The 17356-nt window shown below is 42.2% G+C and overlaps 1 protein-coding gene across 1 annotated transcript in view; it reads left to right on the top strand.

The window, feature by feature from the left end:
* hus1 (HUS1 checkpoint clamp component) overlaps positions 1-17356 on the top strand; it is a 47459-nt gene that overhangs the window by 19630 nt on the left and 10473 nt on the right. Inside the window, exons 5-7 of the mRNA XM_060825535.1 lie at positions 2899-2973; positions 13323-13422; positions 16960-17091. Of these exons, the coding sequence (XP_060681518.1) occupies positions 2899-2973; positions 13323-13422; positions 16960-17091 (307 nt within the window). The remainder of the gene's footprint in view (positions 1-2898; positions 2974-13322; positions 13423-16959; positions 17092-17356) is intronic.

The following is a 17356-nucleotide window of genomic DNA, read 5'->3' as shown; positions in this document are numbered from 1 at the left end:
GATTTGGCAATGGAGGTGGCCTTAGCAGAATGGGAGGGGGAGTTGAAGTGGTCAGGCTCCCCTACCCTCCTGTTTATCTCTCAGGCCCCTTCTTCTTTCTCCAAACCCCCCCCCCCCAAAAAAAAACATTCCTGATGAAGAGCTTATGGCTGAAACATCAATTCTCCTGCTCCTCAGATGCTGCCTAACCTGCTGTGCTTTTCCAATGCCACACTTTGACTCTTTTTAGAGCTGGGAAGCTGTTTGCAAGAGGAAGAGATTAGTATATTCCATTAAGTAAAAGTATTACAAATAATTTTAGATTGGCTTGCAAAAATGTAAAAACTACAGTTGAAGATATACTATTCAATGAAGATGAATTACAAAAATGCTGAAGAACAATGAAAAATATACCAAAATAGAATATAGAGATTAACAGGATAAGAAAAATATTCCCACTTGCCTTGGATGAGCACAGCTCTAATAACACTAAAGAAACACATCCACAAACATAAGTCCCTCCACCATAGCAATAGTGGATACAGTTTACAAGATGCACTGCACAAATTCATGAAAGCTCTTCAGATAACACCTTCCAAGCCAGCTACCATTACCATCTAGAAGGATGGGGCAGTAGATGCATTGGGACTCCACCATTTGCACGTTCCTCTCCACGTTGTGGAGATTTCCAAGCAACTTGCTATGCTGATTTGTAAATATATCACCATTCTTCTACTATCACTGTGTCAAAAGCCTGGAATTCCGTTCCTAACAGCACTCTAGGTGTACTGACACTAAATGGACTGCAGTAGTTCAAAAAGGTTGTTCACCACCACCTTTTCCAGGGAAATCAGTCATAGAATCCGAACCTTATGGAAACAGGCCAACAGCCCAACAAGTCCACACTGACTGTCCAAAGAGCATCCCATCCAGGCCCATCCCCCCACCACCTCTATTTTGCATGGTTAACACCTAAAGAGAAAATGAGGTCTGCAGGTACTGGAGATCAGAGTCAGGAGTGTGGTGCTGGCAAAGCACAGCAGGTCAGGCAAAATCCAAGGTGATAGGTAGATGAAGACAAGGGTGAAAGTGATAGGTCAGAGAAGAGGGTGGAGTGGATAGGTGGGAAGGAAGATGGACAGGTCAAGAAGGTGGCGCCAAGTTGGAGTTTTGGGACTGGAATAAGCTGGGGGGGGGTGGAGGGGAAATGGGGAAACTCGTGAAATCCACATCGATTCACCCCCTCCCCCCTCCATGTGTGGTTGCAGGGTCCCAAAGTGGAAGATGAGGCGTTCTTCCTCCAAGCATCAGGTGGTTAGGGTTTTGCGATGGAGGAGGCCCAGGACCTGCACGTCCTGGGTGGAAGGGAGGGGAAGTAATTTAGAATCGCCAATACATCTATCTTGCACATCTTTGGACTGTGGGAGGAAACCAGAGTACCAGAGAAAACCCACACAGACATAGGGAGAATGTGCAAACTCCACACAAATAGTCATCTAAGTTGAACCGGGGTCTCTGGAACTGTGAGGCAATACTGAGCGCCGTGCCATCCCACATGGAGGAATAGGCAATAAATGCTGCCCTGTCAGCCACTTCCCGGAAGGAATAAAACAAAAGCTAAAATGAGGAAAATAAATCAAAAGCATTAATAGGAATCTTGAAATACTTCACAAATACATATATAAAAAGAGATTGTGCAAGTAAAATGGGACCCGTGAAAGGAGAGAATTTTTACTTTCTTAATAATAATCAAATGTTGGCAGATATATTTAATACTGATATCGCTTTAGTGAGGAAAATGATGTAGGAATGGATATCAATCATGATGTGATTGAAGGTTAGATTAGTAATGTCATGCTGGATAAAAGGAGAATTGATATGTTAGTAAGCTAAAGGAAGATGAGCCACCAGGAAGACCATCGGACCACAAAACAAATGATAAGAACAAGACCAGTCAGCCTATTGAGTCTGCTCTGCCATTGAATGAGGTCATGGCTGATCTGATAATCCTTAATCATTGAGATATCTCTAGAAATACTGTGGGTCAAAATTGAACTGACGTCAAATTATAGTCCATCATGCTGTTTAGCGTAGTGTGCTGAAGGACTGGCAGGTGAGCAGCCCAGTACCCATTTTCAGAATGTGTTACAGCATTAATAAGATTCATACCTGTGTTTGGGATATTTTAGTTAACCTAATTAAGGATAATATTACTTTACATACAGTTTAAAGGAAATAATGAAACAGCGTGGAGCAATTCCACTTCATAAACCTCAAGTATTTGAGGTGATAATGGACAAGCTAAATGGAGGGGGAAGGTATGGTGGATCTAGTAAATATAGATTTTAGGAAACCTTTTGAAAAAACACAACAGAAAAAAGTCCTGCGAGAAGATAAGCAAATGGAGTTAGGAAACAGATCACAGAGAAAAATGAGAGTAGAAATTGAGAGCAAACTTTCAGGCCAAGTGGAATTGGGTAATGGTGTTCCAGATTATTGAGTCCTGGTGCCATCTGTTAACAATGAATAAGAACAGAAAATTGTCAGAAAGATGCCAAAAAGGAATATTATAAAATAATATGTGGCACCAAGCAACATCAGTTGTGTGGAGAATTGAGTAAAAGCTTGATAAAAAGGGTGGGTTTTTAAGGAGCATCTTAAAGGAGGATGGAAGGGTAATTTTAGGGAAGGAACACCTGAAATATTTTGAACCTATAGTCTTCATGCTGGGGGATTTTCAAACTAACTGGAGAGTGCATCTTATTCAGTCACAGAAGCCTCAGTTGCTTCCAAAGGTTGTGTAACATACTTCATAGTTTTCAAATTTTTAATGCCTACTGTAATTGAATAGAAGTGTTATCTATCATAATTTAAGCTACTGTTTGTATTTTTAAACCTGCTTATCATTGGATTTTAAAGGTCAGTATTTATTTACCAGTACTGAAGATCATGAAGAGTGTTGTGGAAAGAATGAAGAATCTTGCTAATCATATTGTAAGTTTGTATCTTGAAAATTGCATTAAGACTTTTCTCCATTGTTGAATCTATCGCTATCTTAATTGCTGAGGATGGTATAAGTAACATTCTTGAGGTATTTCATTTTTTTGTAAGTACACATGATAAGCACATTAAAGACTCTAACTGATAGGATTTGTCTACTAAGGGTTTAATCGATGTGGAGATAGAGTGAAAATATTGTTGTGATGTAGAAGTACAGGCAATATCTTACTATATGATGGAGAAGTACGTTGAAATAGGATTAGATGGAAGCAATTTGGCCTCTTGTTGTTAAAGTACAGATTTGAGATGGCCCAGGGAATCCCTTATGCACTCAGACCTGTAAGCCTATCTCTCTTGGTTCGTCCCAGAAATCGTACTCTTTGGAAGCCTGGAATGAAAAACCTCTTATAGATAGATTAGTTTAATTTTAGTCCTCCCCTTTATTTACCAATAGCATCACTATTACAAAATAACACTGATACCTGTAAGCTAAACTAACTAGGTTCTAATAACCTAGGAGAATAGGGTAAAAAATGAGGTCTGCAGATGCTGGAGATCACAGCTGCAAATGTGTTGCTGGTCAAAGCACAGCAGGCCAGGCAGCATCTCAGGAATAGAGAATTCGACGTTTCGAGCATAAGCCCTTCATCAGGAATAAGAGAGAGAGAGCCAAGCAGGCTAAGATAAAAGGTAGGGAGGAGGGATTAGGGGGAGGGGCGATGGAGGTGGGATAGGTGGAAGGAGGTCAAGGTGAGGGTGATAGGCCGGAGTGGGGTGGGGGCGGAGAGGTCAGGAAGAGGATTGCAGGTTAGGAGGGCGGTGCTGAGTTGAGGGAACCGACTGAGACAAGGTGGGGGGAGGGGAAATGAGGAAACTGGAGAAATCTGAATTCATACCTTGTGGTTGGAGGGTTCCCAGGCGGAAGATGAGGCGCTCCTCCTCCAGCCGCCGTGTAGTTGTGTTCTGCCGGTGGAGGAGTCCAAGGACCTGCATGTCCTCGGTGGAGTGGGAGGGAGAGTTAAAGTGTTGAGCCACGGGGTGATTGGGTTGGTTGGTTCGGGCGGCCCGGAGGTGTTCTCTGAAGCGTTCCGCAAGTAAGCGGCCTGTCTCACCAATATAGAGGAGGCTACATCGGGTGCAGCGGATGCAATAGATGATGTGTGTGGAGGTACAGGTGAACTTGTGGCGGATATGGAAGGATCCCTTGGGGCCTTGGAGGGAAGTGAGTGTGGAGGTGTGGGCGCAAGTTTTACATTTCCTGCGGTTGCAGGGGAAGGTGCCGGGGGTGGAGGTTGGGTTGGTGGGGGGTGTGGATCTGACGAGGGAGTCACGAAGGGAGTGGTCCTTGCGGAACGCTGATAGGGGAGGGGAGGGAAATATATCCTTGGTGGTGGGGTCCGTTTGGAGGTGGCGGAAATGGCGGCGGATGATACGTTGTATGCGGAGGTTGGTGGGGTGGTAGGTGAGAACCAGTGGGGTTCTGTCTTGGTGGCGGTTGGAGGAGCGGGGCTCAAGGGCGGAGGAGCGGGAAGTGGAGGAGATGCGGTGGAGGGCATCGTCGATCACGTCTGGGGGGAATCTGTGGTCCTTGAAGAAGGAGGCCATCTGGGCTGTGCGGTGTTGGAATTGGTCCTCCTGGGAGCAGATGCGGCGGAGACGAAGGAATTGGGAATATGGGATGGCGTTTTTACAGGGGGCAGGGTGGGAGGAGGTGTAGTCCAGGTAGCTGTGGGAGTCAGTCGGTTTATAATAGATGTCTGCGTTGAGTCGGTCGCCCGAGATAGAAATGGAAAGGTATAGGAAGGGGAGGGAGGAGTCTGAGACAGTCCAGGTGAATTTCAGGTCGGGATGGAAGGTGTTAGTAAAGTTGATGAACTGTTCAACCTCATCGTGGGAGCACGAGGCAGCGCCAATACAGTCATCGATGTAGCGGAGGAAAAGGTGGGGGGTGGTGCCAGTGTAGTTGCGGAAGATGGACTGTTCCACATATCCTACGAAGAGGCAGGCATAGCTGGGGCCCATGCGGGTGCCCATGGCAACTCCTTTAGTTTGGGCATAGTCTTAGCCTGCTTGGCTCTCTCTCTTATTCCTGATGAAGGGCTTATGCTCGAAACGTCGAATTCTCTATTCCTGAGATGCTGCCTGGCCTGCTGTGCTTTGACCAGCAACACATTTGCAGCTGTAGAATGCCTCTTCGTAGACAGAACCCCACTGGTTCTCAACTACCACCCCACCAACCTCCGCATACAACGTATCATCCGCCGCCATTTCCGCCACCTCCAAACGGACCCCACCACCAAGGATATATTTCCCTCCCCTCCCCTATCAGCGTTCCGCAAGGACCACTCCCTTCGTGACTCCCTCGTCAGATCCACACCCCCCACCAACCCAACCTCCACCCCCGGCACCTTCCCCTGCAACCGCAGGAAATGTAAAACTTGCGCCCACACCTCCACACTCACTTCCCTCCAAGGCCCCAAGGGATCCTTCCATATCCGCCACAAGTTCACCTGTACCTCCACACACATCATCTATTGCATCCGCTGCACCTGATGTGGCCTCCTCTATATTGGTGAGACAGGCCGCTTACTTGCGGAACGCTTCAGAGAACACCTCCGGGCCGCCCGAACCAACCAACCCAATCACCCCGTGGCTCAACACTTTAACTCTCCCTCCCACTCCACCGAGGACATGCAGGTCCTTGGACTCCTCCACCGGCAGAACACAACTACACGGCGGCTGGAGGAGGAGCGCCTCATCTTCCGCCTGGGAACCCTCCAACCACAAGGTATGAATTCAGATTTCTCCAGTTTCCTCATTTCCCCTCCCCCCACCTTGTCTCAGTCGGTTCCCTCAACTCAGCACCGCCCTCCTAACCTGCAATCCTCTTCCTGACCTCTCCGCCCCCACCCCACTCCGGCCTATCACCCTCACCTTGACCTCCTTCCACCTATCCCACCTCCATCGCCCTTCCCCCTAGTCCCTCCTCCCTACCTTTTATCTTAGCCTGCTTGGCTCTCTCTCTCTCTTATTCCTGATGAAGGGCTTATGCTCGAAACGTCGAATTCTCTATTCCTGAGATGCTGCCTGGCCTGCTGTGCTTTGACCAGCAACACATTTGCAGTAGGAGAATAGGGTACCCACTCCAAGTGCCCCAGTGGCTTCCAGTATACAAAAGTTTACAAAAACATTGCATGTTCTTAATTAGTCAGACAACAGTGAAAGACAATAATTCGTAAGGAAGAAAAATTAAATGTACACAGACCTGTCAATTGACTAATCACTCCTACAGGCCCTAAGCCATTCATCAGGTGGGAAAAACATACCCAGCCAGGTTAGGCACCTGCTAGCAAGATAAATTCCTATCGTAAAGTGGTACCAGTCTGAGCTAATTGGAGAGTTCATACAGCTTGCACAGCTCACATGTCAGATACAGTTGTTTTACAAAATGGCTTCTTAGCAGGGAGGGCAGACTTTTGACCATAAAATGGCTTACTGACACATTGTGTCAGAATCTCTTCAATGTTAGGCCTAGAATAATTTCTAAGCTAGGAGCAGAGTCCTGCTTTTTAAGCACTGAATCATTCTGTACCTGAGGCTGAGATGTTACTGTAAGGTTGCATTTAAACTGATTCATTAGTCCTTAAATTAAACATGCTGTTTTTTTTCAGGGTTGTGATTCAAATTCAAATAAGACATAAGATCTGATTAGTTAGAATTGACAGTGGGGCAGTCTGTAAGTCTGTAGAGTGGTCTGCAAAAACAGCAAGTAAATTAAAGCTTCATAAATATTACCTTTTACAGAGTTTGTATTTAATAACCAGTAATGGCTACTCAATATCATCATAAAGTCCCAAAATGCAGTTAAATTCAATCCATAGCAGGTAAGCACGAAGAGTTAATTTTCTAGTGGCTTCAACAGCCTCAGCACTAAAATGGTCTCTCTCTAGTGTCCTTTTGAACTCTCAAGTCAGGGTCTTGTAACAGCAAAGATGTTTTTCTTTGTGTCTGCCCTGCTTGCAAGGGGTAATAAGAATCCACTATAATTGACAGGATCTGACCATCAGTTACAAGGCTTTTGATAGTACCAAGTTTTGTTTCAGGGTCAGAATCAAACACACTCATTAATTTCATAAGGGAATGGCTGTGAATGTTATCACAGTGTCCTGTTCACACAGATTCACCGATGCTAAGACAAATGTCTTTAATTGCCTTAGAGCATCCTGTTATCACTTGGTGAGCACAGATGTCCCTATCTTCTGCATTCCTTGAGTTCCCCCCTTTTTCTAAGCCTTCTTGCCTGTCTATTTTCTAGTGTGCAGGAAATGTATTTTATAAGTCAGTATTACATTTTAGTCTAAATGCTTAAAGACAAGTTTTAAGGCTATAGACTTTCTCATTGTGGCCTACTGTGCCATTCAATAAGATTGTTAACACTGCTTTCCTACCTACCCAATAACCTTTTTTCTCTCTTGAATGAAAGACTTATTGAGTGCACCTTTGGAATATTTTTAGTGATATAGCCTCTGCTGTTCACTAGAGATAAGAATTCCAACACAAACAACTTTCTGAGAGAGGTTCCTTCTCCTTTCCATAAGAAATGAAGAGTTTCTCATTTTTAACACCATGCACCTGCTCCTGGTTCTAGACTTCTCCATAAGTGCAAACATTCTCTCAGCATCTATCATGCCAAATCTCTTGAAACAATATATATTTCAATAAGTTCATCTCTCATTCTTCTAAAATTGGATGGGAATCGATCTAATCTGCTCAAGCGCTCCCTTGAAGAAGAAGCCTTTAATTTCAGATTTAGCCTAGTGAATCTTCTCCTATATAAGGACATCTCATCTTAGTAAGATGACTAAATTTATTTGCAGTACATTAGCCATAGTTTGCAGTGGTAGCAAGACCTCTACTGTTATGACCAGACTTCAGGTGAGGTCCACTAATTTGTTACAGTTCAGGCAGGGTACCGAAATTGTTAAGCTCCCTGGTGAGTGGGGGTGAATTAGTTGACATTCTCTATTCACTCATTCCCTCAATTGCAACAAACTTATTTTAAGAAGGATACCTTCCCTTGTGGATACCTTTCAACCAGACCCAAATGAGCTTCTGTTTTACAAGGTGCCAATTTCATCAGGCTTTTTTGAATTAATAAAAAAAATTGATTTTTATCATTCCTGCATTTGAGAAGAAATAATAGTGTAACACAGGTTGACCATGACACTGGAAGTTACAGATGTCTTTGGATATTGGAGTTGACCAGAGAATTTTGAAATGGTTGGTTTCATAGGCTGATTGAAGTTCCTTAGTCTTGATTCCCTTTTTTTTCAGTTGGCTTGCAGTACTCAGAGTGAGGGAAGTTCTGCCTGCAACACAGGCGTAACTTGGGAACAGTTCTTCAATTGTGACCTTCACAGCATGCTGTCACTTGAATGCAGGCTGGTACACTAGTCTTGCCAATCCATACTACTAGAGCTGAATCTTGTTTTTTAGCCCCATTCCTGTGTTCTCTTTAAAGGGAGAAGTACAAAATGAATCTGGAATTGGAATGTTATCCATAAGTGATGGCTTGCTATTGAATAGGGGATCATAAGTCCCCTATTATCTTTGTAGTCACAGGAGGTCACAGCAATGCATTTTGGAATTAAAAGTAAATAAATATCTCAACCTTTTGAGATTCAGATCCATTGTGATAACACTATTATATATTCTTGTTTGTTTTAAAACTCTTCAACTGTGCAAAATATCAAAATTGTTGTGAGTGAAATACAGACAAAAGATGGCAGGCAATAAAATAGCTTGAGTAACAAAAATGTTAAAGCAAGTTTATAATTTTGTGGTACAGTTCATATAGTAGTGCTTACATTGTGCACTGTTAGTGCCTACTCAGTGTGTTCGTACAAATCATAAAGTTTTATATCTGCATGCTACACTGTTGAATAGCATCTCTTGCTATTCTGTGCAGAAATGTGATGATTGCAGTCACATTTCTCAAATTAAAAAAAAACTGACTTCACTGAGTGGGATGCACTTCAATTCAACTATTTGATGTTTAGATTGGTCTTCTGGAACAGTAGTATTGTTTGATTTTCAGTCAGAATCTTTAGGTTTATTTTGTCCAAACAGATGTCCCCTGGAATTGTTTATGGTGAGACTCGAGGCATTCTGTTTTTAAAGTATTAGTGTGTACATTTACTGTAGTTACATATGAGAGTTATTAACGCATGTTACTTTCTTGAAAGACATTGAAAATTGCTTGCTGGTTGATTGCCTACATTTTAGGGGTTTTGAGGCATAATATACTTCCACAAAGACTCTAACTTCTAAATTTCTAGTTGATAACAACAGGATCCTCAATTGTGTTTGACCTAACAAGGAACAGACTAGTACTTATGGAACAAGTGGAATTTATTCAGCAAGATTGTATAAGTACTTAATAACCAAACAGTGAAGACAACATGGAGGCTTATCTTTTAAGGCCCAGAATTCCTTGAATGGTCCTAGCAAAGGCTATGCCTTTCTTTTCCTGTCTGCAAAATGACATCATATTAAATGAAGTCTGAGATGAATTACACCTCAGTCACCTCTTATCCCTAATTCTAAGGGTTTCTTATTTCTTGTTAGGAAATAGAACATAGAACATAGAAAAATATAGCGCAGTACAGGCCCTTTGGCCCTCAATGTTGCGCCGACCAAATCCTACCTAACCTACACTAGCCCAATAACTTCCATATGCCTATCCAATGCCTGCTTAAATGACTATAAAGAGGGAGAGTTCACCACTGCTACTGGCAGGGCATTCCATGAACTCACAACCCGCTGCGTAAAGAATCTACCCCTAACATCTGTCCTATACCTACCACCCCTTAATTTAAAGCTGTGTCCCCTAGTAACAGCTGACTCCATTAGCGGTAAAAGGTTCTCAGTGTCTACTCTATCTAAACCCCTAATCATCTTATACACCTCTATCAAATCTCCCCTAAACCTTCTTTTCTCCAATGAGAACAGGCCCGAGTGCCTCAGCCTTTCCTCATACGATCTTCCTACCATGCCAGGCAACATCCTGGTAAACCTCCTCTGCACTCGTTCCAATGCCTCCACATCCTTCCTATAGTATGGCGACCAAAACTGCACACAATACTCCAGATGAGGCCGCACCAGAGTCTTATACAACTGCAACATGACCTCAGGACTCCGGAACTCAATTCCTCTACCAATAAAGCCCAGTACACCATATGCCTTCCTCACAGCACTATTTACCTGGGTGGCAACTTTCAGAGATCTGTGTACATGGACACCAAGATCCCTCTGCTCATCCACACTACCAAGTAGCCTACCATTAGCCCAGTAATCCATCTTCTTGTTACTCCTACCAAAGTGAATGACTTCACACTTAGCTACATTGAATTCCATCTGCCACCTTTCTGCCCAGCTCTGCAACCTATCTATATCCCGCTGTAACCTGCCACATCCTTCTTCACTGTCCACAACTCCACCGACCTTTGTGTCATCCGCAAACTTGCTCACCCAGCTTTCAAGCCCCTCCTCTAGATCATTTATAAAGATGACAAACAGCAACGGTCCCAAAACAGATCCCTGTGGTACACCGCTAGTAACTGCACTCCAAGATGAACCTAGTCCATCAACTACTACCCTCTGTCTCCTTCCAGCCAGCCAATTCCTAATCCAAACCTCTAATGCACCCTCAATGCCATACCTCCGTAGTTTTTGCATTAGCCTACCATGGGGTACCTTATCGAACACCTTGCTAAAATCCATATACACCACATCTACTGCTTTACCCTCATCCACTTCCTTAGTCACCTTCTCAAAGAACTCAATAAGGTTTGTGAGGCACGACCTGCGCTTCACAAAACCATGCTGACTATCCTTGATCACATGGTTTGAATAAACTCTTTCCACTGGAATAAGGTGAGGATCATCTAGTGTCATCCTCAAATCTGTAGTTTAGGCAAAACATATGTCTATCTCTTAGTCTTTAGAATCCAAGAGATAAGATTTCAATTTAGTTACACATACTTGTAAATACAGGGCAGTTGTATATACAATGCTAATTCTTCCATTGATAAAATCAACTGTCATAAACAGTTCAACTCAGCATTCCCAGGATACTAAAGCAATCAAGCTCAAATGTAAATTGTGAGGATCAAGATGTCCTTTAACCAGAAAAAGACATGACCCTCTCTCACTAGTATCGTCACATACGGATGAGGAAAGACACCACTTCAACTGGGACAATACATCCATCCTAGGACAAGCCAAACAAAGACACGTATGAGAATCCCTAGAAGCATGGCATTCCAACCGGAACTCTTGTCAACAAACGCATCGAGTTAGACTCCATTTCCCACTCATGAGAAAAGGAACAGGAAGTGACTTCACCACAGGAAATGACATCACCAACCCAAAGAAACCCAAACATATAAATAGAAAGCAGGAATTTTCAGCACTGCTTTGCATGAGGTCCACTGAAGATGTTACCCAGTAAGGTAACGAAACGTCTGGAAATGAACCTTTCAGCTACATCCAAAACCTCAACCAGATCCTTAGGTCATTTAAGCCAGCAGCTTGCAAACAGTTGACCTGTTAACTGTTTCACAAGCAGAAATTCAAACTGCACTGTTTAAAAAGATAGATGGGGCAAAACCCTAAAATTTTACTCCATGTCAATATAGATCCCTAGAAGTGTAGTCACCAAATCTTAAATTCCAGAACTGTAAATGAGCGATCTATGTAGGTGGAATTTATTAAATTATTTATTTATTTATTATTGTTATTTGTATTAATTTGTTTAATTATTTGTTTAGCCCAGAATTATTTGCTGTCATAACAGTTTAAGAGCATGAGGGTGCACTTTGATTTGAGGCCAATGATTTGCAGGAATCTGGCAATTTTGAAAAACTGGATTGGAATTTAGGCTCCCAATAGATTTCTGGTATCTATTAGTGAGGAGAGTCATGGGCCTCAAGTAGGTGTGTTCTAGGACCTGTGAAAGCATTTTGGAAAATCACTATCATGATTCTGGAAATGTATTTAAGCAGCTTTCTTAGCATTCAAAATACACAAAGGGAGCTTCCAAAATAGCTGGGAAAATTCTGTTATTAAGGATGAGATTGCAGAGTACTTGGAAGTGCATACTAAAATAGGGTGGAGTCAGCATGGCTTCGTCAAGGGGAGGTCATGCCTGATAAATATGTTAGAATTATCTTTGAGGAGGTAAAAAGCAAGTTAGACACAGGAAAACGAGTGGACACAATCTATTGGGATTTCCAGAAGGTCTTTGACAAGGTACAGCACCGGATGCTGCTGAATAAGATAAAAAGAGTCCATGGTGTTAGGGGCAAGCTATTGGTATAGATAGAGGATTGACTGACTGACAGAGAGTGGCGATAAAATGGTCTTTTTCAGGATGATAGCCGGTAACTAGTGGAGTTCCGTAGGGGTCAGTGTTGCAACAACTATTTATATTATGCATTAAAGATCTGGATGAAGGAATTGAGAAAATTGTTGCAAAACTTGCACATGACGTGAAGACAGGTGGAGGGACAGGCTGTGTTGAAGAGACTGGGAGGTTACAGAAGGACATAGGTATACTAGGCCAATGGGCAAAAAAACTGGTAGATGGAATACAATGTGGAAAGTATGAGGTTATGCACTGTGGTAACAATAATAGAGGGTTAGATGATTTTCTAATCGGGAAGGCTTTGGAAATCTGAAATGCAAAACAATTTGGGAGTCCCAGTTCAGGATTCTCTTAAGGTTAACATGCCGTTCGGTTGGCAGTTAGAAAGGCAAGTGCAACATTGGCATTCAGTTCAAGAGGGCTAGAATACAAAAGTGGAAAAGAGGCTGTATAAAGCTCTGATCAGACATCATTTGGAATATTGTGAGCAATTTTGGACTTCGTATCTAAGGAAAGATGGGCAGGTGTTGGAGGGGGTCCAAAGTAGGTTTACAAAAATAATTCCAGGGTTGAAGGGCTTGTTATATGAGGAATGATTGAGGACTCTGGTTTAGAAGGATGAGAGTGGATCTGATTGAAACTTACAGTATACTGAGAGGCTGGATTGAATGGATGTGGAAAAGAGAGTAGGGAAGAGGAGTTGAGAGAGGCTGGAGGCTGAGAGAGAGGTTCTGGGTGAATGGGGTGGATGTGAGAAGGGTGCTGTCATAAATTTAGCTGTAGCCTTGTCTCGGAACTTTCTCATTAACTCATCTACTTGAATTAGAAGAAGTATGTGTTCAGCAACTTGGAGAGTTTTCAGTTTTGGCATTAGTGATAAATGTAAGTGGTACATCTGTAGATTTTTGCATTTCAGATAATTGAAGCCAATCAGAATGGAGAAATGAATTTGAAAATTGATACTGATCTGGTGTCAGTGACAACACATTTTAAAGAACTTGGGAATCCCCCTTGGGGTAAGTAACTTTCTTCAGTAGGATATGGGCATTGCTGACTGACTGGTTTCCCTTGAGAAGGGAGTGATGAGCTGTTAGAGTCATGTTCTATAGGTAGATCCACAACACTATTAGAAACAAGATTCCAGTATAATGATACTTTCATAAGAATATCTGTGCAAATTGAAAACAAAGTATGGTAGCATTTAAAAGTTGTTTGTCAAATTGCCAAATATTTCAGTAAACATGTATACATACACACAGGAACACGAGTAGGCCATTCAGCCCCTTGAGCTTGTTCTGCTATCCACTTAGATCGTGGTTGATCATTTATGTCAGTCACTTTCCTATGCTACTTCATGCTCAATTGAGCTTCCACAACACACAGTAGAGAATTCCAAAGATTCACTACTATCTGGTTAAAGAATATTCCTCCTCATCTCAATATTAACTGATCCATTCCATTTCTGAGATTGTCATCTTTCTCTCAAACGAGGAGAATCTTTCTTGCTACATCCACCGTATCATTCCAGGTAAGAATTTTGTACATTTTAATGAGCTCACCTTTCATGCTTTGAAATGCTAGAAAATATGGGCTCAGTTTCCTCAATATCACCATCTTAGGGAATAGACTGGTGAGCCTTCATTGCACTTCCTTTATTGCAAGTATATCCTACCTTAGATTAGGAGGCCAAAGTTGAACATGATTCTCCAAGTACGGTCTCACCAAAGCTCTGTACAACAGTAGGAAGACATCTTTGCTATGAACACCAAAATATATTTGCCTGCCTAATTGCTTGCTGCACCTGCATGCATGCCTTTAATGACTCATGAACAAGGACATCTCCAAGTTCCATTGAACATTAACAAATTTCTAACATCTCAGTGTTGACAAATTACTCTTGTAAAAGAAAGGAGTAGACTGTTCAGCACCTCGAACCTGCGTTGTCGTTCATAGGATCATGGCTGTATTTTTGACCAAATTGCATAAATTCATATTAATTCACATTATATTTCATCCACTATGTTCTTGCCCATTAACTTAGCCCATCAACGTCCCCTTGAAGCTTCTCTACATCCCTCTCACAACTTACACTCCCACCTAATTTTGTCATTGACAAATTTGGAAATACTATATTACCTTTGGTGCCCTCATCTAATTTATTTATATGAATTGCAAACAGCAGTGGCCCCAGCACAGATCCTTGCTTTATTTTAAAGGTTTTGTCAAATACTAGGTAGAGGTATCTACTATGCAAACTTTTGGTGACTTTTTACATTGAGATATCAACTTGAACAAGGTGACAGTACACTTTAAACAATGTACAATTCAAAGATTAGATTCCAGTTTCCTATATGCTTTTGTCCCACTTTATAAGAGGTGTGTGTGTGTGTGTGTGTGTGTGTGTGTGTGTGTATATATATATGTGTGTGTGTGTGTTTCTGCATACAGGTAAATGTTCTTCATATCTGGAGGGAAATCTTCTGTTGGGCAATGGTGGAGAGAAACGATTTTATGAATTAGCTATTCTCAACATTTGTCTTCTATTTTGCAATAACTTTATTCAGAGTGATAGAGATATACATCACGGAAACAGACCCTTCGTCCAACTCGTCCATGCTGACCAGATATCCCAACGCAATCTCGTCTCACCTGCAAGCAACCGGCCCATATCCCTTCCTATTCATACACCCATCCAAATGCCTTTTAAACGTTGCAATTGTACTAGCCTCCACCATTTCCTCTGGCAGCTCATTCCATACACTTACCACACACTGCAGTTGCCCCTTAGGTCTCTTTTATTATCTTTCTCCTCTTACCATAAATCTATGTCCACTAGTTCTGGACTCCCCCACCCCTAGAAAGAGACTTTGTCTAATTATTCTATCCGTGCTCCTCATGATTTTATAAACCTCTATAAGGTCACCCCTCAGCCTCCGATGCTCCAGGGAAAACAGCCCCAGCCTATTCAACCTCTCCCTACAGCTCAAATCCTCCAACCATGGCAACATCCTTGTAAATCTTTTCTGAACCCTTTCAAGTTTCACACCATCTTTCCGATAGGAAGGAGACCAGAATTGCACGCAATATTCCAACAATGGTCTAACCAATGTCCCTTACGGCCGCACTCCTGTACTCAGTACTCTGACCAATAAAGGAGAGCATACCAAAGCCGCCTTCACTATCCTATATACGTGTGACTCTACTTTCAAGGACCTATGAACCTGCTCTCCAAGGTCTCTTTGTTTAGCAACACTCCCAAGGACCTTACCATTAAGTGTATAAGTCTTGCTCTGATTTGCTTTTCTAAAGTCCAGTACCTGGCATTTATCTAAATTAAACTGCATCGCCACTCCTCAGCCCATTGGCCCATCTGATCAAGATCTCATCTACCAACCCCTGAGAAAAAGAACAGGAAATGGTATCACCACAGGAAATAACATCACCAACCCAAACATTTAAATAGAAAGCAGGAATCATGTACACTGCTTAACCTGAAGCCCACTGAAGATGTTACCTAGTAGGGTGATGAAACGTCTGGAAATGAACCTCCCAGCTCAGCTCGCAAACCTACATCTAGATCCCGTTGTAATCTGAGGTAACCTTTTTGGCTGTCCACTACACCTCCAATTTTGGTGTCATCTGCAAACTTACTTACTTACAATACCTCTTATGCTCACATCCAAATCATTTATATAAATGATGAAAAGTAGTGGACCCAGCACCGATCCTTGCGTCACTCCACCGGTCACAGGCCTCCAGTCTGAAAAACAACCCTCCACCACCACCCTCTGTCTTCTACCTTTGAGCCAGTTCTGTACCAAATGGCGAGTTCTCTCTATATTCCATGAGATCTAACCTGGCTAACCAGTCTCCCATGGGGAACCTTGTCAAACGCCTTACTGAAGTCCACGTAGATCACGTCTACTGCTCTGCCCTCATCAATCCTCTTTATTACTTCTGTTATTCTCTTGACTCACTTTTTTGCTTTTAAATTACTCCTGAATGCTAAAACACAGAACACGTGGGGAAAATGCATTTATACAGACTCAGTGTTAACACTAAATCATGAATTTCAAGTTTTGCATATCTAACAAACAAGTTGATCACCTCAGCTATTGCCATCCAATAAGTCAAATTAACTCAACTGATACCCTCTGGTTTTGGATCTTTTGCTGGGTCATAGAGGTCTACAGCAATGACAAAAGGCCTTCAGTCCAATCACACCCACACCAGAGAAAAACCTATTTTAAATTCCATTTTTCAGCACTTGGCCTTTAGAATCTGTGGCATATGATGCTTCTTTATTTTACTGGAAGCTCCTGGAGCTAATATCTAAAATGTTAAATCTATACTCATCTGCTGATATGCCCAATGTTGCTGAGCATGGACCAGTTCCTTTTGGTCTTGATACTATTATTAGAATTAAGCATTGCAATTCAAGAAATATGCTGTTATCTGTTCTGCTTTAAAAAACGTAAAATTGATTTTTAATGTAAGCTTTAGCGTAAACCTTAAAATTCAACTGATGAAGTATGAATTATTATTTATGGCAGTTGAAGAAGGTACGCAACCTGATTCCTACCAAATAAGCGATCCGACAAGCATGGCTGAAGCTAGGATAGACATAAAGAGACTACTTCAATTTCTTGCTGGACAGCAAGTCAACCCGAGCAAAGCCATATGTAGTAAGTTGTTTATATGTTTTCCACTTTTTATCTGTTTTGACTAATACTGTTAGATTTTGGATAGAAGTTACGGTGTAGGAATGGGTCATTCCCTAATCAATCAGTTCAGAGATGTTATTGCACACCTTTGGAACAGATGGGGACTTGAACCCGAGGTAGATATACTCTCACCATGAGGACACTCAATAGATCTTTCAATCTATATACATGGCACATGAAGATTGGCATAAGAGACGCCTGATATTCTACATACTCAATCTCCCCC

This window comes from Hemiscyllium ocellatum, chromosome 5, assembly GCF_020745735.1.
Source record: "Hemiscyllium ocellatum isolate sHemOce1 chromosome 5, sHemOce1.pat.X.cur, whole genome shotgun sequence".
NCBI lineage: Eukaryota > Metazoa > Chordata > Chondrichthyes > Orectolobiformes > Hemiscylliidae > Hemiscyllium > Hemiscyllium ocellatum.
The sequence above is the reverse complement of the archived record's forward strand: the minus strand, read 5'-3'. Positions and strand labels throughout refer to the sequence as shown.